The sequence below is a fragment of the Dama dama genome, chromosome 19 (genome assembly GCF_033118175.1).
Source record: "Dama dama isolate Ldn47 chromosome 19, ASM3311817v1, whole genome shotgun sequence".
Lineage (NCBI taxonomy): Eukaryota > Metazoa > Chordata > Mammalia > Artiodactyla > Cervidae > Dama > Dama dama.
This window is the reverse complement of record NC_083699.1, coordinates 48,375,905-48,402,486: the sequence shown is the minus strand read 5'-3', so window position 1 is coordinate 48,402,486 and position 26,582 is coordinate 48,375,905. Positions and strand designations below refer to the sequence as shown.

The following is a 26,582-nucleotide window of genomic DNA, read 5'->3' as shown; positions in this document are numbered from 1 at the left end:
TGTTTTACAGATAAGGGAACTGAAACTTAAGGAGTTTAGTGACTTGCACAGCTGGTTTGTGCAGAGCTAGGATTCACATTCAGGCTGGCCTGACTATGAAGCTTATTCTCTTTCCACTGAAGACATTTTCTGTCTGCGTATTGAAATAGAAAAGAAATAGAAAAAACATGGTCCTTTTCCTTAAGGAAATCAACCATATACCAGTAAATAATTTTTTTAAGGATTAATATTAGGAGGAATGATATAGTGACAGCGTGTATTGTGGAGTTTCTAACAAAAAATTTGGGGAAAGACTGAACTAGAGCTGAACCTTAGTCCCTGATTGGGACAAGAAGAGAATCATTCCAAGTGGAAAGGTCTCCATGAATAAAGTCATGGGAGTAGGCATGAGGTTAGCATGTTTGCAATTGAGTGTGGGACAGACTGTCTTCAAACTGAGAAGTACTGAGCAGGATGGAGATTTTTTGAACTAAGGAGTTTGCATATCATTGGTGGTTAGGTTTCTGACATAAGGGATTTTCCTTCCTTTTGTTTAATCTACTCATTGTTAACATTAAAGGAATTTGATGTCATTAAAATGTAGTATGATTAGTAAAGCATTTGTTGAGTAAGTATAAAGTTACACAGCTTGCCTTCTAGACATTAGGATTCCTAGACATTGAAGTTCCCTCCTAGACTTTGAGATTCTGCTATCAGCCACTAAAGGGATGGGACTACCAGTGGTTAGATTCTTCTAAGTGCCTTAGTGCTGAGAGCTGTATAATAAAGTCAAGTATGTTTTTTCTATAAGCATTTATTTAAAAAGCATCATATAAATATTTAACTACATACTCTACAAGTTAAATACTATATAATTAAAAACAGAAAATATAGAGCCAGATAAGAAGAAAGTTAAATGCAAATTAAACATTGTAGTTTCTTGCTACATCAGTGTTATAATACTTATTTCCCTAATTATGTTTTTCCCTGCTTTAAGAATGAATCCATTACTTCTTTCCAGGAAATGCTTTCTGGCATTAAAAGTCCTAGGTGCTTGCCTGACCACTGTCTGTCAGCATAAGATACCTTTGATACTTGAGTATTTAAAAAATCCTTTATGGTACTTTCCAGCTTCTTGTTTGCAAACTTGGTACATATTATTGACCTTTCATTAATTGCTAGCCTGATGGAAGGCGGAAATAGCTCCTCTCTTATCTACATTCCCCTTATGTAATCAAAAGTAAACACTGTTAACATATCACTATTTCTTTTAGTATATGTATGTTGAGATCACAAATATAATTTTACATTCTGCTTTTTATACTTTTACATACTTTCATTAGCTTTGGAAACTCTTCATAATAATATAGTTTACTGGTTTCATGATGTCCCACACGTGGATGTCACATACCTCTCCTCGAATTTCAGGGATCACATCATTATCTGACTTGGGACAGCCTGACCTTCAACTCTGGTCTCAGGTAGATACCACATTCCAATCCAGATGACTGGCATGCTGTAGATGGGATATGCTAATAAGTTGAAGCTGTTTCTTTTTACCACTAAAAAGAGCACTGAATGTAGAAGATATACCAATATATATTTCTTGCATTGAATCTCATTTTACAGTGGCACAGTACTCACTATTTACTATTGATTTCACTTATTTTTAGTGATTAGTTTTCTATTGGTTTTATGGTATAACACTTCTTAAAGAAATGGCATTTATTTATAACTTTACTGTTTTAACCTGAGTGTCACTTTTAATTGTGATTTGGCATGCTTAAGACTAAGTTGGCATTTAGGGAAATGGTTTTTCTTGGGTATCCTTATCTGAGTTGCTTAAGTAATTCCTGTTACTTTTCAAAGAATGTAATCAAAATCCTCCAAAAAGAAAATAGATAGAACTTTATTCTGCAGTTGGCTTTGCTGTTTGTTGATAAAAATAATTCAAGTAGAGATGGATTATACTGTCCCTTGCCACTTGGGCCTAGTTCTTTCTTGACATAGGGTGAGATGCTTAGAAAGACTTGCTTTTAATTTATGGTGATTAAAGAAGAACACTCTGTGGGACTTTCCTGGTGGTCCAGTGGTTAAGAATCCCCCTTGGAATGCAGGAAACTCAGGGAACTAAGATCCCTCATGTCTTGGGGCAACTAAGCCCTGCACACTGCAACTAAGACCTGATGCAGCCAAATAAATAAATAAATATTTTTTTTTTAAAAAAAGACCACTCTGTATAGTTGCAGAAGTGGCTCTACAAAGGACTGCTTTGAGGCTCATCTAGTCCTTGCCTGTGCCTAGAGGAGGTTACATGTGAATGTAGGATACCATTCAAATAATTATTACCAAACAGGTTTAGCTTAGGAAAGACTGACCTCAGTTGCTAACAATCTGGGTCAACGATGAGGAGGAATATTTTACTTCCCGTGGTGATCTATTGACATCTAAGATTCAAATATGAATGGATTAATCCAGCCACTATGTATGGGCTTCAGTTGAATTTAGTATTTTAACTCTCTGAAAATGAAAACAATATCATTAGGAAAAAGGATCCTAAAAAAGGCAAAGACACTAAAGAGACTGATTATGTAAATAAAAATTTTTTTAAAGTTTACTTTTACCTCTACATGAGCATGTACCAAATATAGATGATTTGGTACATCTTAGAGTAAGAGTCACATTCTTCTGTAGCTTCATGTTGGGGAAGAAAAGTTCTTCAGTTCATCCAGAAGTTGTTAATAAATCTGAATGCTCAAGGTTTCTAGAGTTTCAATGCTCTTTGTAAAATTTTGGGATCAAAGCCCTAGGATTTAGGGTACTTAGTGTCTACATGCAGGATTTATGATGATGTTCTTTGATGGTTAAACTAGTAAGATCAATACAGAATGAATCAGAACACAGATACGCAGAGTCACTTGAGGAACCAGACTGGCTCTCAGGCCTGCACAACTTGACTGTAACCTATTGGAATTGTGTCAGTCAGAACAGGCCAGATTAACCCTGAGGAAGCATAGGAGATGGAGAATCACTGAAGCAAAAGTTGGCAGTCAGTTGGCTTCTGTGATGGCAGTTTCTTACAGTACAACAATAAATGGCCTTTTAATGACCACCTCAGTCCTATGTGCATCTTGGTTACCTTGAAATATCTTTCAGAACTGGTTTAGAAATAGAACAGGGGAATGGCCAACAGGTACATGAGAAAGTGCTCCACAAGACCAGTCATGAGGGAAATGCAAATCAAAACCAGAGTGTCATCTCACACCTGTTAGAAGGGCTAACATTTAAAAGTCAAGAGACAACAAGTGTTGGTGAGGATGTCGAGATATAGGGACCCTAGGGCATTGTTGGTGGGATATAGACTGGGGCAACCACTCTGAAAAACTGTATGGAGATCCCTCAGGATATTAAAGATAGAACTGGCATATGATCCAGCAATTCTCCTTCTGAGTATATATATCCCAAGGAAACAAAATCACTATTTCTTAAAGATATCTGCATCCCCATTTTCATTGCAGTATTATTTAAAATAGCCAAGACATGGAAACAACCTACTAACATGTTTCCTAACATGGAAACAAACACTGACAGATCAATTGATAAAGAAAATGCCACACACTCACAGACACACACACAGGAATATTATTCAGAAGGAAATCTAGCCATTTTTAACAGCATGAGTGGTGGGCATTATGCTAAGTGAAATAAATCAGACAGAGAATGGTAAGTAAGTATTATCTCACTTATATGTGAAATCCCCAAAATCCAAAGCCCATAGAAACAGAGAACAGATTGATTACTAGAGGCAGAGGATGAGGGGTAGGGGAAATGGGTGAAATGGTCCAAAGATACAAAGTTATAAGTCAGTTTTAGGGGCATAATATACAGTATGGTGACTATAGTTAACAGTTCTGTATTGCGGTAATATATTTGAAACTTGCTAAAAGAGTAGATCTTAAAAGTTCTCATCACAAGGAACAAAAGTTATAACCGTGAGACGATAGATGTTCACTGAACTTATTGTAATCATTTCACAGTATATACATATATCAAATCATTATGTTGTATGCCTTAAACTAATATAATGTTATATATCAGTTATATCTTAGTAAAACTCAGTGGGGGAGAAATAGATCAGAGGAGCCTGGTGACTCAAGTGTTTAATGACATAAGGTTAAAAAAACCTGGTGTCTCCCCATTTGAATAAATTCTTGATCTTAAGGGCTCTAGAGTAGAAGATCAGAGTGAGATCCATCTGGCTTTTCCTTTTTAGATAATACTTCTGTACCAGACCTAGCTTCATTCATTTTATTTTGTCTGCCATTACTCTATTCATCCACTTTTCAAAAATGGCTTAGAAAGTGTACAAAATCTATGAGAAGTTAGTTTTGAGCACTGATCGAGTTAAAAAGGATTTCAATTCAGAACCCTCCTACCCTTGTAGCTATTTAAATGATACTAAAATGGTTATGGTAAAAGTCCCTTGAAGAAATTATAACCATCCCCAGGACTGTCCTTGAAGGGGAAAGAGTAGTGTTCTAACAAGATATGAAAAAACTAGGTAAAGTGTATAGTGTAGTAGTTGGAGGCCCAAGAGGAGGAGTTTGATACCTCATCTCCTCATGTTTTCCTTATCCATTTGATTCTGTGCATCCAATTCTTTTTATTCAGTTGCAGCTGGTTTTGAATTTTATTGGGTAAGAAGCTGTATTGAGAAAATGCTGGGAATCTGGGAGGAACCTTGAATACCATCTAGGGCAGCAATTTTTAGACTTTTCCATTGAAGTACTTCAAATGATCCAGGAGAATAAGCCAATAGTTGATTGACTGGGGGACGTGTCATGGTTTAGTGCTAGCTTAGGACATTCTTGCCTCAATTTTATCTTAGAAAATCATGGGCAATTTTTATTCTTATCTATAATATTTGTGTACAAATATATATACTTAGTACTGGAAATACAGTTAATAAAAAGTTGTTTCTTAACTTTTTTGTTCAGCCAAAGGTTTCTGGTTTTCAGCAAATGCCCTTCATCTCTTTATATAGTGCTCACATAATGTCGTTGCCCAACTCAGCCACTGGGGAAGCCCAGAAATGGATCTTAATGGCTCACAAGCCAAGAAACACAGGGTATGGGCTACTTGTGTGAGGATAAAATGATAGTAGATGAAGATCACCTTACAAAGCACAATATGCTATGTAAATATGAGGGCTTTTTTTTTTTTAAATTTTAAAATCTTAGTGTTCTTTACAGCTTCAGTCCTCTCAGAATTGGGTCTTACACCCAAGTAAAAAATTAATAGGGGAGAGAATGTTAGGATGTGGGACAGGAAGCTTCTTATCTTAGACTTTCTGTGACATGGTATGATCAAGTACAACAAAGAAACTAACCATTGGTATAATTGATGGCCTTGCAGGAGGGAGCATTGGCAGTTGCTGGGTAATTTGAAGACTACTGTGGAGGGTTTAGTGTCAGCCAACAGCCCCAATGTCTGGTCCAAGTATGGTGGCCTGGAGCGGCTTTGCAGAGACATGCAGAGCATCCTCTATCATGGGCTCATCCATGACCAGGTATGTATACTGCTTCTTTTCTTTTTTTTGCCAGATTGGCCAGATCCCTTGTTGAAAAGAAACATTTGCATTAAGTTGTTGGCAGAGAGAAGATGAAGGCAACTACCTGTGTGAGCCCTTGAGAACAGGACTCTGATATGATGATAATGAGGAGGAGAAGGACAATGTGGTGATAAATCATTAAGGTTTTCCTCTTAAGAGTATCCTAGGATATAGCTGAGAAATATTTACAGGATATTGTCGTTTTTAGACTATCCTTTGAACATCATTTTGTAGATAACTGGTTGATGCTTGTGAAGGATAGTTTTTAATTATAGCTTATGTTTTTTTCTATATAAACTTTGTTGATGTTGAGCTTCTTTTCTTTATATCCTCAAACACTCTAATAAGCTTTGAGTGTTAAAAATGAGTTAAATCTCAGTGGTTTCTGCTTCAATTCTCAATAGCAGTTACTCCATTTGCAGTGTTTTAAATAAGGTTTGGTTCTGGGTAGAACTTTCAAGTGGGTCATTGGATCTGATCCTCCACTTTTTAAAAATCAGGCCTCATGTATATGTGCATAATTTGTGTTCCCAAACACTCATGCTCTTCCCTAGTCAGGGCCTAGTCTTCTTTCCTGAAAGCTTTTTCTGAGCCTGGCTTGTCTTTCTTTTTTAATCAGAGTTTATTCTCAACTAGCAGTCACACTGGGAAAAAATGAATTGGTATTAAGATATTCATAGTTGATAGGATTTATTGCGCTACCCTCCCTTCCAAAATAGTGTGTATTACCTCTAAACAAACTCTTTAAACCAGTTTTCTAGTTGAGTTTCAGAATTCACTGGAAAAGTTGGCCTAGGTTAGATTCTCTTTATTCAGAGTAAGTTCTGAAAGTGAGGCCCTCTTTCTAAAGAATTTTGAAGATCTGAGGACAATTTCTTTTTTTTCCCATTTATTTTATTAGTTGGAGGCTAATTATTTTACAATATTGTAGTGGTTTTTGCCATACATTGACATGAATCAGCCATGGATTTACATGTGTTCCCCATCCTGATCCCCCCTCCCTGAGGACAATTTTTATCCTTTAAAGAGCTGAATTCTTCTCAATGGTCATCATTATTAAAACCTCACTCAAGGAGTTTGGATGCGACATTGTATAGTAGACTGACAAACATCTTCAGAATCAGACAGAACCTGGATTGAAATTGCTCAGGTCCTTGGGGAAAAAAATGACAGTAGTAATAATTATGGATCTCTGAGTTAGACTGCTCTTATTTTAATCTCAGTTTCAACTCAGTGGTACTTACTCAGTGGTACTGAGTAAGTTACATGACTGTTAGTACTTCTGTTTCTTCATTTCTAAAATGAGGCAGTTACACTGGTATGTACCTCATAGGATTGTTGTGAGAATTAAATGAGATAATACCTGAAAAAGCTTTAGAAAGTGTAAAAAGTTATCTGTCAGTCTTAACTGTTAGGTGATGTTATCTTTTTTGAGTTTTTTCTCATCTGTCGAAATGATGATAATATTATTTATGTCATAATGTTTGATAGAAAGATTAAATGAAACAGCATACAAATTGGCCTAACACAGTTCTTGATACATAGGAAGTAATTAATAAATGTTCCTTTCACTTTTTTTTTAAGTTTCAAGTTGCATGTTGTCCTGTGGAAAAAAAATATGAACATTGGAATTTATAGAACAAATAATTTGACCCACCACAATCTTGCTTCTGCCCTTACCACTGTTGTTCTTGCTACTGAAGTTTAAGTAAGTTCGTGTTACCAAATCCAGTGCACATCTTCCCTCTAAACACTGTCTTGTGTTCTTCACTGTTGAACATCATCAGACCTTGACTCATGTTGCATTATTATCTTCCTCATAGAGACCTCCTTCTACCCCTGCAACCATTCTTTCTTAGTTTCTTTCCCTGGAATTTCTTCCTCTCAGATTTTCAGTTCAGTTCAGTTGCTCAGTCGTGTCCAGCTCTTTGCGAACCCATGGACTGCAGCATGCCAGGCTTCCCTGTCCATCACCAACTCCCAGAGCTTACTCAAACTCATGTCCATCGAGTCACTGATGCCATCCAGCCATCTCATTCCCTGTGGTTCCCTTCTCCTCCCACCTTCAGTCTTTTCCAGCATCAGGGTCTTTTTCAGTGAGTCAGTTCTTTGCATCAGGTGACCTAAGTATTGGAGTTTCAGCTTCAGCATCAGTCCTTCCAATGAATACTCAGGCCTGATCTCCTTTAGGATGGACTGGTTGGATCTCCTTGCAGTCCAAGAGACTCTTCAAGAGTTTTCTCCAACACCACAGATCAAAAGCATCAATTCTTTGGCATTCAGCTTTCTTTTTAGTCTAACTCTCACATCCATACATGACTACTGGAAAAACCATAGCTTTGACTAGACGGACCTTTGTTGGCAAAGTAATGTTTCTGCTTTTTAATATGCTGTCTAGGTTGGTCATAGCTTTTCTTCCTAGGAGCAAGCATCTTTTAATTTCATGGCTGCAGTCACCATCTTCAGTGATTTTGGAGCCTCCCAAAATAAAGTCTGTCACTGTTTCTATTGTTTCCCCATCTATTTGCCGTGAACTGATGGGACTGGATGCCATGATCTTAGTTTTCTGAATGTTGAGTTTTAAGGCAACTTTTTCACTCTCTTCTTTCACTTTCATTAGGAGGCTCTTTAGTTCTTTGCTTTCTGCCATAAGGGTGGTGTCATCTGCATATCTGAGGTTATTGATATTTCTCCCAACAATCCTGATTCCAGCTTTGCTTCATCCACCCCAGCATTTCCCATGATGCACTCTGCATAGAAGTTAAATAAGCAGGGTGACAATATACAGCCTTGATGTACTCCTTTCCCGATTTGGAACCAGTCTGTTTTTCCATGTCCAGTTCTAACTGTTGCTTCTTGACCTACATACAGATTTCTTAGGAGGTAGGTCAGGTGGTCTGGTATTCCTATCTCTTTAAGAATTTTCACAGTTTATTGTGATCCACACAGTCAAAGGCTTTGGCGTAGTTAATACAGTGGAAGTAGATGTTTTTCTGGAACTCTCTTGCTTTTTTGATAATCCAGTGGATGTTGGCAATTTGATCTCTGGTTCCTCTGCCTTTTCTAAAACCAGCTTGAACATCTGGAAGTTCACAGTTCACGTACTGTTGAAGCCTGGCTTGGAGAATTTTGAGCGTTACTTTAGTTTTTAATAGAGTCCAGTCCTACGTCCTTATCTCCTCTTACTTTGTACATTTTCCTGAAACAGTCTCATTCACTTGCATTGTTTTAACTATCACCTGTACACTAACAATCCCCAGCTCAGACCTCTCTGCTGAATTTTAGATCCACAAGACTACCTATCTGCTGTACATTATCATCTGGCTCACTGTCCTACAGGCCAAGCACAGCATGACCCAAAACAAACTTATCTTCTCTCATAAGATTGCCTTTCCTCCTGATCTTTAAAATACTAGTCTGTGGCATTGCCACCTCCTCAGTCTCCCAAAGCCAGAGTTGGGAACTGCACCAACAGGTTTTATAGAAACCCAATACAGATTTCCCAGACTGAGGACCTACCAGATTAGAGGCACCATCATTTAGTGGTTCACATACTTGCATCTTGATAGTAAAAAAGTTCTTTTCTTGGGTCTGTTACTAATTTTGCATCATCATCTGGAGTAATCATTTTGCTGTAATCACAAGACAGTTTTACCATCTGTGCCAGAAAGAGAAAATGTGTAATGATGAAATAGTGAAGTGAAATTCCTGAGTGAAAGATGCTTGGTAAATGCAACACAATGTTATTGTTATGAATAAGTAATAAGATCTGTGAAGGCACTTGGTCACCAGAATGAACACTATTATAGTGTATGGTCACCTACAAAATAGCAATAGTGTTAGTCAGTGGAAGCAGGGCAAACCAGGCAGCTCTATCATACACATACATTCAGCAACTACAGGCTCAAGTGAGAAGAATTAAATACAAAAGAGCCTTACCACCTTCACCGCTGCTCTGTTCTGCCTTGTAAAGATCTAAAAATTAAAGTCTGTGTCAAGGACTTGTTTTTTCCCTCTCATTTCCTCCCTAAAGATTAAGGCTTTCAAAGGCTTCTAGCTGCTGTGTCATCAGGAAGCTATTCTGGGTGTTGTGCCCTTGGAGGGGGAAGGGATACAATGATTCACGCTGGGCATATCTCTTTTGTGCTTTCCTAGGGATGTGTTATGGAATGTGAACTGTGTTTTTTTTTAATCACTCAGGGCCTTAGGAAGCTGTAACATCATAACCCTATTCTTCAAGGGATCTCATTTTCCTTGACATCTGCATCTGGACTACCTTTTAGTCTTTCCACAAGGCACAGTGTGTTTGATAACCCCTTTTCTGCTGCTTGGAAATATGGAGATGCTTAACCCCCGAGATTTCTGAGCTGACTATAAGTGCAAAGATCCCCCCTTTTCCACCACTAAGAAGAAGCCTGTAGTTGTCGATATAGATGTCCCAATTTAAAAATAACAACAATAACAAAAAAGACCTCTTGTGTATGTGTATGTATATATTTGGCTATACTCTGCGGCATGTGGGATCTTAGTTCTCTGACCAGGGATCAAACCTGTGCCTCCTGCTTTGGGATCATGGAGTCTTAACCATTGGACCACCAGGGAAGTCACTGTTTATTTCTTTTCTGAATATGTAAATAACATGTGTTTTTATTTGCTGAAAATTTAAAAATTATCGAAGAGTTTAGAAGAAAGTAAGTTATTACCTTGTAGATAAGGGCAGTCCTGATCGTAAATCCGACTGTATTTGCGCAGAACAGAGGAGTAATCCTGTCCCTTTCTGTCTTAAATCCTCATGCTTGTTTTTCTTCCTTACCAGTAACTGTCCTCTGTGTCATTTCCTCCCTTCTCCCCAGAATAGGGTACTTTCATCTTCATTAAAAACCTGTGGCAGATATCTTTTCTCCTCAATTCTTTTATTTATTTATTTTTTCTTTCCTCCTCAATTATTTTCTTAACAGCGTCTATGAATTTGTCTGCTACCTCTTGGTCAGCAGCAGCTGCTTCTCCAAACCTCTTTCTAAAAATTTTAAACCATCCTTTGTTGGCATTAAATTCTCTAGCTTTAGATCCTCCACCGTTTTTGCTTTCAGTTGTCACATGATGACTTTGCTTTTTCTTGAATCATATTAGAGTCTTTAGGTATGTCTTCCCTATAGCAATCCTGTACCAACATAAAAGCTGAGTTTTCAGTATGTGATTAAAGTTATTTCTCAAAAAGTACAAGATTTTTGTGCCTGCTGGAGTAGCTATAGCAACAGCTTCACAAATTTCCTTTTCTTTTTTTACCATAGTCCTTATACTGGATTCATTTATCTTGAAATCGTGGATAACTGCACATGTAGGCCTCAATCTGTGGTGTAGATTCGACTTTTTCTTATAATGCCATGACTTTGCTTCTTGGAAGCACTCCCAACATTGCTAGTGGCACTTCGTCTGGGTCCCAGAGTGTTGTTCAGAGTCTTTGCTATTACATTAAACACAATGGAAAATACATGAGAACTGGGAGAAGTCACTTTTTACTGCAGTATATATTTTACTGAAGAGCCGAATAGCTCATACAGATATGATTAGTGTCACATGGCATTTTGAGTGGACACTTGCAACATTTGAGCTCACAACAATAACAGGAGGTGGCTGCAAAATTATTATAGTAGTATATAATTGCATAAAATTAACTGTGTAATTATGATTTGATGTTCTTCTATATGTTTGTTTACATTTCTCTTGACTGCAAACGGCACCATGTATGGCCCCTAAGTGTTTGTGTGTGTAAGTTTTCATAAGCGTTAACTTTTCATAATAGGTATGTATATATTTTATGGTAGTAAATTATAAAGTGGGCTAGCATTTACATATATTTTATGGATTCATGAGATATCTAACTTTCCTAATTTTTTTCAATATTTCCAAGCTATGCAGTTCATCTATGAGTTGTTTTCAAATTGTTACAAACCTTCAAAATTTTTTTCCAATATATTTATTGAAAAAATTCCACATAGAAGAGTACCCACACAGTTCAAACCTGTGTTGTTCAAGGGTCAACTGTATAACCTTCTATATCATATGCATATATTACCTCCTTAAAAGAACAATTAGAATAGTTTTTAACAATTGACCTTTAGAAGGGTGACCATCTGTATGTGTTCCTTTGATTGCTGTTGAGAACCTTTATTGTGGCAAGGGAAGGTTAGGCTTTTCTTTTTCCTCTCTTTGAATATGGATATAAGAACTGGATGTGGTCCAAAATGGTAATGATTTGTTTACCTTATGTGTTCCTGAAACAGGTGTGTTGCCGCCAGACTGATTACTGGCAGTTTGTGAAAGACATTCGCTGGCTCAGTCCCCACTCAGCCCTTCATGTGGAGAAGGTAAGAAGTAAAGGCAACCGCAAGGCTTTGTTGTCTGATGTTCTGTATGCAGAGTCTCCTAGGCTAGAGGGATGGCATATGACAAGTTTCCTATTAACCAAGGAGAGGAAATTATCCCTGTCGGACTGATTTGGAGAGGAGGATGCTTTAAAAAATAAGCCTTGCACACTCCTTGCTCTCGGCCACTTTCCCTACTCTAGGGAAGGGGTATAAAGTTTTGTTATTTTCAAAAGACATGCAAATATGGGACCAGAATGAAGCTTTTCAGAATCCAGAGCAAATGGCAAGAAGTTTTCTGAATGGGTAGGGGTAAGTAGGACTGATATGTGGTAACTGTTTAAGAAGAAGAGGATACACCAAATACAAAAAAATGTGAGGTTCCTGGAGACCAGTGTCAAATGGAACCTGACACATTCCCAACAACTTTAGCTTCTGTTGTAGCCTTCTACTCTCCTGTTCTCTCAGCTCAGTATAGTAGCCCTGGTTCCCAGCCAGGGACAGAGCTCCAGCAGGTTAGGTAACTTGGCCAGAGTTACAAAACTAGTTCCAGAGCAATCACTGCCAAATATATATGTTTATTTATTTAACCCTTGGTTGTGGAAATTTTCAAGCATAGTCAAAATTAGATTATTGAAATGAACCCAAAGTATCCATCACCCATTTCCAGTACTTACTGATTCATGACCAGTCTTGTTTCATGTGTATCACACTTACTGCCAGGTTCATTGCTGAGGCGATGTCTGGAAAAGTACCTTATTTTTAAATTATCAGGGAACCAAATTACAGGGTGGTCACTCTGGCTATTTTTTTCTGAGAAAAGACCAGAGCACAGTGATTTTCTTACATGGATTTTTTTTTTTCTGTCCTTATCACTTTATTTTTCCCACCAAACCCCGCTCTCTAACTTTCTTTTCTTAAATGTGTTTCTATAATCATTTCCTCTTAGAAGCTACCTGAAAGTGCCATCCATACATTTTTTTTTTTTTTTGCTCTGATTGTGGGCTATGAAACCTCGCTTTTAGAAATAGCCAATAGGAGTATGTTTCAAATAGAGAATGCTGTGGTGAGAGCCAGAAAGAGGTGCTCAGGTGGTTTCTCTTTGGTAAAGAATCTTTGGGGGCATTTTTCCTAGATTTCTTACCCCAGGTTTTTCTTGCCTTCTTTTCTGGTTGTTGTTGTTCAGTCACTAAGTCGTGTCCAACTCTTTGTGACCCTGTGGACTACAGCACACAGGCTTCCCTCTCCTTCACCATCTCCTGGAGCTTGCTCAAACTCATGTCCATTGAGTCAGTGATGCCATCCAACCATCTCATCCTCTCTTGTCCCCTTCTCCTCCCGCCTTCAATCTTTCCCAGCATCAGGGTCTTTTCCAATGAATTAGTTATTTGCATCAGGTGACCTAAGTATTGGCGCTTCAGCTTCAGCGTCAGTCCTTTCAAAGAATATTCGGGACTGATCTCCTTTAGGATGGACTGGTTGGATCTCCTTGCAGTCCAAGAGACTCTCAAGAGTTTTCTCCAACACCACAGTTCAAAAGCATCAATTCTTCGGCACTCAGCTTTCTTTATTGTCCAACTCTCACATCCGTACATGACTACTGGGAAAACCATAGCTTTGACTAGATGGACCTTTGTTGGCAAAGTAATGTCTCTGCTTTTTAATATGATGTCTAGGTTAGTCATAACTTTTCTTCCAAGGAGCAAGCATCTTTTAATTTCATGGCTGCAGTCACCATCTGCAGTGATTTTGGAGCCCAAGAAAATAAAGTCTGTTACTGTTTCCATTGTTTCCCCCATCTATTTGCCATTAAGTGATGGGACTGGATGCCATGATATTCATTTTTTGAATGTTGAGTTTTAAGTCAGCTTTCTTCCTCTCCTCTCTCACCTGCATCAAGAGGCTCTTTAGTTCTTCTTCACTTTCTGCCATAAGGGTGGTGTCATCTGCTTATCTGAGGTTATTGATATTTTTCCCAGCCATCTTGATTCTAGCTTGTGCTTCATCCAGCCTGGCATCGTACTCTGCATGTAAGTTAAATAAGCAGGGTGACAGTGTGCAGCCTTAATGTACTCCTTTCCTAATTTGGAACCAGTCCATTGTTCCATGTCCAGTTCTAACTGTTGCTTCTTGACCTGCATACCTGAAATAGAAGACTCTATGAAAGAACCCAGGGTGTCAAGTTCATTTTTCCTCTGAATATCCCAGAATAGATGCCTCTTTGGAGTTAGAACATAAAGAGACAGATGTAGCAGCTTTGTCCTCTCCTGGAGCTGCATATTATGTCTTAACTGCTTAGTCCCTTTCCAGTGGTCCACACCAGCAGCAGGGCCATTAATCTCTTCCCTCCTTCTCCTTCCTCTACAACATCTGGATGCTAGCTGGAGGGCACATACCTCTGATTAACTCCTCTGACCTTGCTCAGTTTAGTTTTCCTGTCATTAGGCCTCAGCCTCGCTGGATTGATCAGGATGTATGTTTTGACTCATGCTTCTTTGCTCCCAGTTTATCAGCTTGCACGAGAACGGCCAGAGCAGCACGGATGGCGTGAGTGAGCGTGCCGTGGCTGAGCTGTGGCTGCAGCACAGCCTGCAGTGCCACTGCCTCTCAGCCCAGCTCCGACCTCTGCTGGGAGACAGACAGTACATCAGAAAATTCTACACAGGTAGGTAGAGCTCACCTCTCCAGGGTTGCTGCATGGACTTCCTCATTCTCCTCCACTTTACTCTTCTTTATAGACCCACTCTTACCCTGGGGTCACATACTTTTACTTGGTATCACAGAGATTCTAATCAGAAACATGTATCCAGTCTTCTCTCTAACGTCTTGTGTAAAACACAGTCACGCTTTATGCTAAGGTATTTCCCCACTCTTACACACACAGATCAATAAGAATAACTACTATGGGGGGGGTAGGAAGGGAGAATGGGGACTTAGAGTGTCTTAATGTGGACAGAGTTTCAGTTTAGGAAGATGGTGAGAGTTGCACAACAACGTGAATGTACTTAGTGTCACTGGCCTGTATAGCTAAACATGGTTAAATAGTAAGTTTTATATTATGTGGCTTTTACCACAATAGACAGCATTGATAAAAGAATTTATACTATTCACTGAGAGTTTTCTATGTTCTAGTCAGTGTTATCTATATTTTATACATACATACCTAACAGTAACTCTTGAGAGTTGGGTATTAATACCCCTATTTTCTAATCAGAAAAGCAGAGCTCAAAGGAGGTCAGGTGATTGGCCAGAGTCACCTAAAGCCAGAGATCACATCTGGGTCTTTCTGATTTTGTAGCCTCTTGTCATAGCCTCTTTGCTATCCTGCACATGACTTAGCCTCTTCTGTACTTTATTTGTCCCTGGTTTCCCTCTATCCACAGTGATATGATTCTCCTTATCTTTGCCTTTTCCCTCTCTCCTTCCCTGACCTTCTCCCAGGGCCATATAGGGAGGCTGAAGTTCTCTCTAAGGGGCTCCATCACTGCAGTAGTTTTCTCTCCCCAGATACTGCTTTCCTGCTAAGCGACGCCCATGTCACGGCCATGCTTCAGTGCCTGGAAGCAGTGGAACAGAACAACCCTCGCCTGCTGGCTCAGATTGATGCTTCTATGGTAAAGAGGGAAAGGAATTATCTGTGTCTGTTTTCTGGCCTCCAGACCTCACCATGATGCAACCCTGTGTAGCAAACTACTTCACTTAGGCAATTATGAGCTGAAAGGCTCTCATTAAAAACAAACAGAAAACTTAGAAAAAGGAGAGGAGGTACCATTAAGTATCTGTTGAAGTAAAAAGCCTATTTGTAAGCAAGCTTAAGTCTATTTGAGGAGGCAGTTGTCTGTTTCCTTTTTTTTTATCCTTAAAAAAATCTTGAGTTTGAGTAAGCACCTCCTAAAGGGCAGGCTTGATAAAATGGCAGAGGGATGATTGTGAATCAAGCTGACTGTAGATAGAGCATCAGATGTAGTGCGGCCTAATGTTACGTAGGATCATTTCTTCCAAGGAAATTTTGTTATTTTGTGTTGCTTATTTTTCACTCTCCAGGTCACTCATCCCATCACTAATATCAGTGCCTCAGCTAGAATGGAATCACAAGCCCTCTTTCTTTTGTGAAGGGATCCCCTATCTCTCCTGGTTTTAAAATTTTGATTCTTACTTGCCACCTATTGAATATTCTCTACATGCCAGTCATGGCGGTATGCACAATGCATGTATCATCTCATTTAATCCTCACAACTCTGTAAAGTAGACATTAATCTCATTTTATAAAGGAGGCAAAAAAAATAAAATAAAATAAAGGAGGCCACTGAGGGACAGAGTAGATAAATCATTTGCCCAGAGTTTGGACCAAATAACTTGTGATAGGGCCTGGCTTTGAGCCCCAGTGTATCTGACTTCTGACTCCTCGTGCATAGACTTAAGCCCTTTGCTGTATTGCCTTCACGATAAAGCACTCCTGGTCTAATCACCGAGGATTCCAGCTGCAGAAGCCATGATGGTTGCCAGGACTTTGAGCTTTCAAAGTTGTGTGCTGTGGTAGAGGGTACCTGTGCTGTCTCTACAGGCCGTGGCTGCAGTTCAGTTTCTGCCAGGGTTTCTATAATACTGTGCCCTTCCTCTGAGGGCCACTATCCTTGATTCTGACACTTTTTTTTTTTTTTTATAGTTTGCCAGAAAGCATGAGAGTCCACTCCTGGTGACAAAGAGCCAGAGCCTGACAGCTCTGCCTGGTTCCGCATACACCCCTTCAAACAACAATGCTCAGCATTCCTACTTTGGGTCCTTCTCCAGTCTCCACCACCTCCCCCACCACAGCTTAGGTATGGGAGCAGTGAGGGATTGTGAAGACATGTATCTCCAGCCTTGGAAAACAGAGGGCACAGTGGTTGCTCACCCACTGGCTATGATAGAGCCTCTGGTCAGTGCAGTTTGTCACACTTCATGTCTCAGTATGGAAGTCTTAAAGAGGAGTATAGCAACTAGCCTAAGATAATTCAGTAGAATCATTAAAGTAACAGAGGAAAGAGATGTTTTTAGTTTCCCCTGGGTTTCTAATCCACATCGCCAAGTAGGCATTTCAATAATAATAGCTAACATTTCTTCAGTGCCTGCCACATGTCAGGCTCTGTTGTCATCAATTTGTTTATATTATCTCATTTAATCCTCAAAACAGTCCTACGAGGTAAGTGTTATTATTATTACTCATTGAGCATTATTATTGCTCATGGGGAATGCATACTGGTAAGCAAAGAAGCCACTGTCTCAAGAGCTCATGCTTTTGGCCTAGCTGCTTCTCAGTAAATTTTACTTACTTTGAATGACTTAACCTTTTCTGAGGTGACATCATATGTCCTGGGCATCCCCATTTAGGGAGTTCAGTCCTTAGCTTTGGAGTTCATACATACCAGCTCAAAAGCTCCCAGCTCACCTTTCCCTTCCCTTTCTTTTCATATCCTAGAAAGAAGATCTACTTCCTTTTCACTCTCTGGCCCACCCCGAAAACCTCAAGAAACCAGAGGGCATGTCTCAGCAGCAGAGGATCAAACTGTCCTAGACCCTCTGCTTCCAATCACTGCACTAGCCAAGGACTCTCCCGCGACCCCCAATGAGATGAGCTCCAGCACTCTGACCAGCCCCTTGGAAGCATCCTGGGTCAGCAGCCAGAATGACTCCCCAAGTGATGCCAGCGAGGGGCCTGAGTACCTGGCCATCGGCAACCAGGACCCCCGGGGCCGGACCGCCAGCTGTCAGAGTCACAGCAGCAATACCGACAGCAGCAGCTCCAATTTGTTCTCCTCCAGCAGCTCCCAGAAGCCAGAGTCTGCTGCTGCTTCCCTAGGGGACCAGGAGGGAGGTGGGCAGAGCCAGTTGTCCAGTATCCTTCGCAGGTCTAGCTTCTCAGAGGGGCAAACGCTCACTGTCACCGGAGGAACAAAGAAGAGCCATACTCGCTCCCATTCGGACACCAACATTGCCTCCAGAGGAGCCCCAGGTAATGATAACCACCAACCGCGTGTCAGTAAGGTGGCCTGCGAAATTTCCAGTGGAAGGGAGATTTGTTCTTAAGGGTCTTCAAGTGGCAGGAAGAGAAGTTATTTTTCTGAAGATTATAAAGAGTATCCTGCTTGTAGTGGAAAAGAGAAGTTTGTAATATAATGTGGATACCTAAATCCAAAATCTCCCTGAGGATACTTACGTTTGTTCCTTTATACATTGCTAAATAGTAAGTGTTTTCTTGGATTCTTTCATAATTCTTTAGCATCAGAGGATAGTGTGACTAATCACAGTCTAAGTTTTAAATGTGTCTCTCAGACAGAGGGGAAGTACTAATGAGCTTTAAAAATAATCCTGTTAAATTCTTTCCCTGAGAAGTTTGGTCAGAATATAATAACAATAAGAGAGAGGCAAACTGATACTAGGATTCCCCGATTAACACTAGAGACGTAGTGAGTGTCAGGTGACAGGACCTAGTAAACAAGTAGGTGGGCTGACCGCTGCATCAGTAATTCAGGCTGAAAGGCAGTCGGGTAAGGAGGCCTTGGCTACTGGGACCACCCTCACACGAACACCAGCTGGTAGCAGAGCACATCCCAGGCACGGCCAAGGTGGGTGTCGCTGCTTTTGCTGTTTCCCTGCCATCTTCTTTCCTAGGTTGTTGGTGTCTGGCAGTCTTTGGTTGGGTTTCATTTGTAAGAACATCTCCATAAAAGCAAGTGTAACATGGACCTTTGTGCTCAAATCCAGTTCTGGGTGGAAAAGCTTTGGAAATAAAATATCAAAATAAAGCAGAAAAATTAAGAGCATAAAAGGAAGATATTCTTTACAACTAGAGCTGCTGTTGATTTCTGTTTATAATTTCTAAAAGGTGAGAGCTAAGGCCCTCATCTGAAACTTTCTGAATTTCGTCTCTGTTTTCCCCTCAAGAATGTGGGTTGGCTCATTGGAACTGGTTCAGAAACCAAGAAACCTCCAATTCAAAGTCCGTCTTCCCATGAGCCTTCTTAGATGTGAAGAGTGCACAGGTTAGACCCTTACTTTTCATCTCCTGGAGCAGATGTGGTGTCTGCTGTACTCCAGGTTGCTGGCCTTTGAGTATGTAAAACTCCCCTCTCCCCATTCTTGAATCTATGTGGATTCCAGAAACCACAGTAACCTGCATTGGAAAAGGGAGCCAGAGAAAACCTAAGCAGGAGGGTCTGAGGGAGTATGGGTCCTGTGCAGCTTCTCATACATGTCATCCCTCCATCTGTACTAGGGTTCCCTTGCAGGAGTTACACCTCCACCTTTGCTGGATAAAAAGACACTCTTTTTCTCACTCTCTGTTCTCATTTTCTGGACTCTCCTCTGCACCTGTCTGTCTACATACAGGAGGCCCCAGGAATATCACCATTATAGTTGAAGATCCCATTGCAGGTTTGGGAGCCAGTCCTCCTCCTTTCTGTCCACCACCCCCTGCCTCCTTTTGCTCCTCTGTGACCATCTTGCTTAGTGCAGAACTTCCTTTTCCATTCTGGTGTCAATCAAGCCTGGCTAGTCTGGTCCTGTTGTGATGCTTGGACCTGGTTGTAAAATGATACCAATATTTTATGTGATATGTTTTCTGCTTATGACTTCCAAATGCCTCATTCCTTCTCTCAGCAGCTTTTGGGAGGTAGAATTCATAGTAGTCAATCCTGTATTGCCTGGAGGTGAAACTGAGCCCTGCTATTTGTTAAGACATCATGATGAATCAATGGCAGAATTTTTCTTATAACTGAGTACTTATTATGATTTACTTTATTTTCCTTGAATTAACACCAGAATATGTTTTCTCCTCTTTCTGTGGTCTTGGATGTGAGTGCATGTTTTTGCCTCGCCTGGACTCCCCTGTTTCCTTTTTCTTTTATTTGTCTTCCTTCTCCTGTAAATTCCACCTCCTCCAGCCCTACCCCTTCATTCCAGCCATCGCAATAGATTTTTCTAGTGACTTAAGTCTGTGTCTTTGGTTTTCACAGTGGTATTCAAACTGCATGTGTGTTCCATTCTGGGTACATAATGCATGGAGATACTGATGCTGGAATGTGTCTGCAAGGCAGAGTGGTGAGGGTGAACTGAAAATGCTGAATGGCTGAAGACCATTCATAACTGGGTATGTTAGCATGGCAAAGAGGTTAAAAGAGAGACAAGCCTGCAAGACTTTTGTTTAGAAGAGCATTGCCCTTAAGGAGATGAGAAACTGAGATGACAGATTTCAAGTCAGAGTGAGGAAGTTCTGAGAATTAGAGCTGATCAGTTGAATGGCAGCATCAGGAGGTAGTGAGGTCAGTGAGCAAAACTGGACAGCCTTTTCATATGCAGCTTCTCACACGTGTCATCCTTCCCTCTGACTAGGGTTTTCCTGGCGAGTGAACAGGATAGTATTGGAGTGTGTGTTGTGCCCTGAGTTTGACTCGGGACCTCCGAGGTTGTCTCTGAGTCATGACTTCTCACCATGACATCACGGTGACTGCTGGTGTGTAGTGAGGAGCAGAGCCCACTGCCAAGGCCACCAGGGGACACAGAGTTATTGCTTACCATGTAGGAGCACTTTTTGTGAGAGGAGCAGTTGACAGATTGGCACCATCTGTCAGGGAAATGGGTTGGATGCTGCTCATTCATTCATTTTCCCAGCGCGTCCTGCTCTTTTCCCAGGCACCCACCTGCTTTTCTGCCTGCTAGTCCTTCTGTGGCGCTGGGAAATTTTGTGTTTCCCTTTGGAGAAGATCAGTTTCCACTTCCTTCGAACTGTGCCTGCTGCTGTTCCTCCCTTTTCAGTTCTCAACGTTCCTTGAAAACTTCTACCCAGACACTTCTACCTTGCAACCTTCTTTTGAAACCCCTCCCTTCCTTCTCCAGGAAGGCTGAGTCCACAACCCTGGGCTGAGCCCCTTGGTTATAGGGCCATCATCCTTGGCTTCTCTAGCATTGTTTTGATGCTTCTTCTAAGGGTATTGCTGGGTGTTGTTTTGTTATTCTGCCAGTTCAAAAACAGGTTAAATTTGTAAGTATGAACAAATTTATATTTCAGGTTCAGGAGAGGCCATATCCTAGTATTTTTTTAGTGACTTTAATCCTTCTGATGTTGTTCTAAAGTCTAGTGTCAAGGATCAGAAAAGCTGCAATGTGTTTGTGAGGACTGTTTTCTAAACTGGTTTATCAAGAGGGCAGAAATTGGCTGATATTCCTGAAACACTTGGTAAGAAGATGGAAGAGGAGAGAACCGATCATGAATCCATGTTGATTTCTTTTTTGCCTTTGTGTTGCTGCCTTTCAGGTCTCGTTTGCTCTCTTTTCTCCTTAGAATACACTGACTTCCCACCTCCCTCCCTCCGTGTGGTCCTGCATTCTTGGATTGTGTCCTGTTGGTGTGCCACCTCTCTCCTGTCCGGGAGGGCGTGGGGAGTGGGAGCAGTTAGATATTGAAACTCCAAGGTTGGGAATATATGTGTTGCTCACCTCGTATGTGTGTTTTTACTCCCTGGTGGCCACTGACACTAGAATCCTGCAGTGATAAGTCGAAGTTGAGAGGCCCCTTGTCCTACTCTGGTCAAAGCAGTGAAGTCAGCACACGCAGCTCTCTGTACATGGAGTATGGTAAGTGAGCACTAGGAAGGCCAGGCTGCAGTCGTGTCTTGGCTCTGCTCCCCCCCCGGGCCTGCCACTCTCTGAGCTGTGGCTCATCTTAGCTCTGTGGAGGGCGCACACCATACAGTCTCACCCTCCCCTTCATCATTTTCAACCCCTGTGCTAGAAATCACATGGCCCCACCATTTTTTCTTGCTCCTCTCTGCTGTAGGAGTCCCACCGTCTCATGCTGTGGGTGTTACCACCGTGACTGTCTGGTGAGCCAGCTACAGTGGCTCTCTGAGTGGGTGAGACCTTGAAAAGAGGCCTTTGAGTGTCTGAGCCTAATGACCAGAAGATCAACTCCACATTGAAATTATCCATAGGAAGAAGACATTTGTTTCCTTGTCTGACTCGCAGCCCAGGTTTTTTTGTGTTTTTTTGTGGGTAGGAGGATGCGTAAGTCATCTTTAAATTTAGGTGGTCAAAAGGTGGTCTCCAGGCTTTCTCCATTTATTCCACCATTCTCTAACCTAGGCGCTTAGTGCTTTTGGGATTCTGAGATTCAGAGAAACTCCTTTAGAAGGTAGACATCTTTCTAATCTATTATTGGGAAAGACTTGTGAGCATCTTTAGCATTAAAATCATCAGATCTCTCAAAGAAGCTTGGCTGTAAAGAAAATTTGCTTTTCAAAGCCAGGGCTTTTGACATCCACATTCCATTTTCCCACAGAGGGCAGTCAGTACCTGTGTTCAGGAGAAGGCATGTTCCGAAGACCATCAGAAGGACAGTCACTTATCAGCTACCTATCTGAGCAAGACTTCGGCAGCTGTGCAGACCTGGAAAAGGTGAGGACACTAAAGAGCCACTGAAAAGCCCATGAAGGCAATGACACCCCACTCCAGTACTCTTGCCTGAAAAATTGCATGGACGGAGGAGCCTGGTGGGCTGCAGTACATGGAGTCGCTAAGAGTCGGACACGACTGAGTGACTTCACTTTCACTTGTAACTTTCATGCATTGGAGAAGGAAATGGCAACCCACTCCAGTGTTCTTGCCTGGAGAATCCCAGGGACGGGGGAGCCTGGTGGGCTGCCGTCTATGGGGTCGCACAGAGTCAGACACGACTGAAGCAACTTAGCAGAAGCAGCAGGGAGATCCAGCCAGAGGGGTATGGTGCCATTTGTCCTAAACAGGTTTTGAGTGCACAGCTATAACATGTGTGTAGACTACAATACAGAGAAGTCACCATAAAGATAAGCTCAACAACTTCTGTCCTTGGATAACTCTTCAGGGAGCTTATGCTCCTCACTGAGTCCAAAAATATTACTGATCTTGCCTTAAAAGCTCCCTTGGGGGAGGGGGGATCAGGATGGGGAATACGTGTAAATCTATGGCTGATTCATATCAATGTATGACAAAACCCACTGAAATGTTGTGAAGTAATTAGCCTCCAACTAATAAAAAAAAATAAATAAAAATTAAAAAAAAAAAAGAAAACATTAAAAAAAAAAAAAAAAAAAAAACTCCCTTGGGCAGAGAAACATTGAATTTTAGTCACATGACCTTGGCCCTGGAACCTTAGATAAAGACTGTCCCTGAAATCGGCTTCTCTATTTTGTTCTAAGGCTCAGGTATGTAATAAATAAAATGTCCCTGTAGCATTTTATGGGCTTCCCAGGTGATACTATTGGTAAAGAACCTGCCTGCCAGTTTAGGGAAAACTTACTTCTCTGTCATATTTTTATGTGAAAAGTGGGACAGGAAGGCTGGGCATGGTCAGATACAAGAGCAAAGAGAACCTGGAGCAGATTTTCTGGCCATCAGCTTTCTTTCCAGTGGCAGTGTGCATTTCCCCTGGGTGTTTCGAATGAAAGCAGTGCATATCTTGGAAGTTCTTTCCAAGAGACCAGTCACTGAGGTGTCCCCTTGTTGGCGCTCTCCTTCCCCAGGAGAATGCCCACTTTAGCATATCGGAGTCTTTGATCGCTGCCATCGAGCTGATGAAGTGCAACATGATGAGCCAGTGCCTAGAAGAGGAGGAAGGGGAGGAGGACAGTGACAGGGAGATCCAGGAACTGAAGCAGAAGATCCGTCTTCGTCGCCAGCAGATCCGCACCAAGAACCTGCTCCCCGGGTACCAGGAGATGGAGCATGGAAGTGAGTGAGGCTGTGAATGCCTGTTCCTACCCCTTCAGGGCTTCTGGATAAGACATGGTACCTCGTGGGCTTCCTTTTCTGTCTTTATATGTTCACGTGAGATGTTATACCCAAGCCAAGGGTTCCTCTGCTGTCAGAAAGATTTTCTGTATTGTTCTGATTTTTTTTTTTTCCTACTAGACCAGAGTCCTGGAGTTCATCTATGTTCTCCCTCAGACATAGCTTCCAAAAAATAGGTTTCTGATATGAGGAGAACTGAGGCCACTGGTTGCAGATTCCCTTTCCAGAGAGCAGTATTTCCTGCTTATGTGAAACTTTTAAGGAGATCAAACAAGAAAGGGAAACTAGAGCTGGTTTCCATTTCCCCAGCATAACTGCCAGTCAAGCTTCTGTTTACTTTTCTATTGAAGTCCTACCAGTTTGCTTTTACTGTGACCCTAGAAAGTGTCAGACACCTCTTTCTGTCCTGTTCATTTCTTTTTTTTTTTTTTTTAACGTTAACAGGCTTTCGGCTCACTTCCAGCAGCTCCCAGTTCAGTTCACGTGATTCAGCACAGTTCTCTGACTCTGGCTCTGCTGATGATGAGGTTGATGAATTTGAAATCCAAGGTATGATTTAACACTTTTCAAAGGAGCTTTCATTAACTCTTTCAATTTGGAATCATAGATGGAGAAGCTTTCCCTAAATAGGGAGTCTTCAGTATGGTTCTTTATGGAATGTTGTCAGCTGTTGTAAGGGATAACTTCTCTTGTTAAAAAAGCAAAACCTATTTAACATTTAAGCAGAAAAGAACACTGAAAGGAAGTGTTCCAGTAGAGTGGGCTGGCTGTCGATGTCACCCTGGAGTTTCTTCCTCAATTGCACCTTTCTCTCAAACTCTTGCTCTAATTCTTCCTCCTAGCAGTCCAAAGCTGGCCCACACCTACATGAAATTAGAATCCTATTCTCTTGTGCCCCATAATACAAATGAAATTGTTTTGAAGTGTTTAAAAGGAACTTTATTATAATCATAAAAGAAAAAGAAAAAAAGAGTCCCTGGCAGGGAAAAAGCAAACTAGAGGGAAAATGTCAAGTTTTTTTTTTTCACAGTGGAGCTTTATTTTCTGTCCTACCCACAGTAATTTGCATAGCAGAATCACAGATTCTTATGAGCTTCTGCTTAGAGAAGAGGAGGGTCTCTTACCTGGAAAGGCAGTTGTGTTAAATCAGGTTGACCCATGACTAGTAGGTTAATCCATGCCTGAAAATCATAAATTTCTTCATCTTTCTATCAATGCAACCAACAATTGAACAAACAGAAAACCAAACAGTTCAGAGACATAAGCTCTCACCCTACAACTGGAACCAAGAGTAATTTTCTTATAGAGGTGAATTGTGTCTGTAGATCTCCATTGTAACATGATGATGAATAGATCTTTTATTGCATGAGGCTCTGACTTCCTGTTTATACCAATTTCGAGAACCCATTCAGCTCCAGGTGTGGTAGCTGGGCCCATTCAGAAATACAGTTTTTACATATATTTTTCCAGGTCTTTGGGAAGTCTTCCTTCTTTTTTCTCCTTAATGCATCTGGTTTCTCTTTATAACAGTAACAGATAGTCACTTAAAACTTTTTTTTTGGTATGTGGTTTTCCAACAATTCTCCAGTTCTCTATTCGCCAACTGAATGGCCTACATTTTAGTTCTGACACTAATTCCTGGGGTTAACACAGAGCCCACAGATCTAGGGTTCAATCCCACAGGACGGCTCCATCTTTAGATGCTAGCTGCCAGTAGGGTCACCAGGCTGCCTGTACTTCTGTGACCAACTGCAAACCCGAGGGTTCCTACAACTCCCCACTCAGTTTTGATAATTCAGTAGACTGACCCATAGAACTCAGAGAAGCACTCTATGATTATAGTTTATTATAAAGGATACAAATGAGTAGTCACATGAAGGAGAGGTTCATAGGGCAAGGTCCCAAAGTGTCTTCAGCTCAGGAACCTCTTTCTCCATGGAGTCAGGGTGTGCCACTCTCCCAGTACATCGACCTGTTCACCAACCAGGAAGCTCTCCCAAACCTCATCATTATCAAGGTTTATTAAGTAAGCATGAATGATTAAATCATTGGCCATTGGTGACTGAGTTCCTGCTGCTGCTAAGTCACTTCAGTCGTGTCTGACTCTGTGAGTTCCTGAGGTGGGACTAAAAGTTCTAATCTTCTAATTACCTTTTTCTTCTGGCAACCAGCCCCTTCCTGAAGCTGTCTAGGTGGGCCCACGAGTCATCTGATTAACTTAAACTCAGATTTAATGGAAAAGGGCTCATTATGAATAATAGACATTCCTATCACTTAGGAAATTTCAACATTTCTAAGAGCTCTATGCCAGAAACTGAACAGAGACCAATATACATATATATAAATATACATATATATATATTTATAATCTATAACAATAATAACAGTATAATATATAACAATTTATATATATATATATATATATAAATCCCAACTGTGGATGTAGATTTCTAAAAACAGTGTCAGCTAGCATTTGGAGCAAAAGTCAAGTCCTAATTCCAGGAACATGTGGTATAGAACTGTCATTCTCATGAATTTACTTCCTGTCTGAATACTAAAGGGCCCCCTTTTATAATCATTATTACACAGATGGTAGTGAAGGATCTAACCTGACTCAAATGTCAAAGAATGGACTCTCAGTGTCAGTGGCCTCGCTGTTTTCAGGTAGCCTGTGTTAGAAGCGTGGGTGTGCTCATACATGCATGTATGTGAATGTTGGCACCAGCTTTTGTACATACCTGTGACTTGTCAGTGTTATGAGAGCCAAAAGGTCTAGAGAACTGTCTGGAGAAAACTGAACTTAAGCCAACCAGGAATGATTTACT

At 40.8% G+C, this 26,582-nt stretch overlaps 1 protein-coding gene across 4 annotated transcripts in view; it reads left to right on the top strand.

Moving 5' to 3' along the window:
• The window catches only part of RUBCN (rubicon autophagy regulator), a 50,173-nt gene that overhangs the window by 7,595 nt on the left and 15,996 nt on the right, over window positions 1-26,582 (top strand). The window contains exons 2-12 of one of the 4 annotated variants that reach the window (XM_061166952.1): window positions 5,395-5,548; window positions 11,875-11,958; window positions 14,461-14,620; window positions 15,463-15,569; window positions 16,622-16,775; window positions 17,414-17,947; window positions 21,472-21,567; window positions 22,271-22,386; window positions 23,490-23,697; window positions 24,202-24,306; window positions 26,347-26,421. In XM_061166952.1, the coding sequence (XP_061022935.1) occupies window positions 5,395-5,548; window positions 11,875-11,958; window positions 14,461-14,620; window positions 15,463-15,569; window positions 16,622-16,775; window positions 17,414-17,947; window positions 21,472-21,567; window positions 22,271-22,386; window positions 23,490-23,697; window positions 24,202-24,306; window positions 26,347-26,421 (1,793 nt within the window). The remainder of the gene's footprint in view (window positions 1-5,394; window positions 5,549-11,874; window positions 11,959-14,460; window positions 14,621-15,462; window positions 15,570-16,621; window positions 16,776-17,413; window positions 17,948-21,471; window positions 21,568-22,270; window positions 22,387-23,489; window positions 23,698-24,201; window positions 24,307-26,346; window positions 26,422-26,582) is intronic. The other 3 variants (XM_061166949.1, XM_061166951.1, XM_061166950.1) reach the window with 3 other exon arrangements.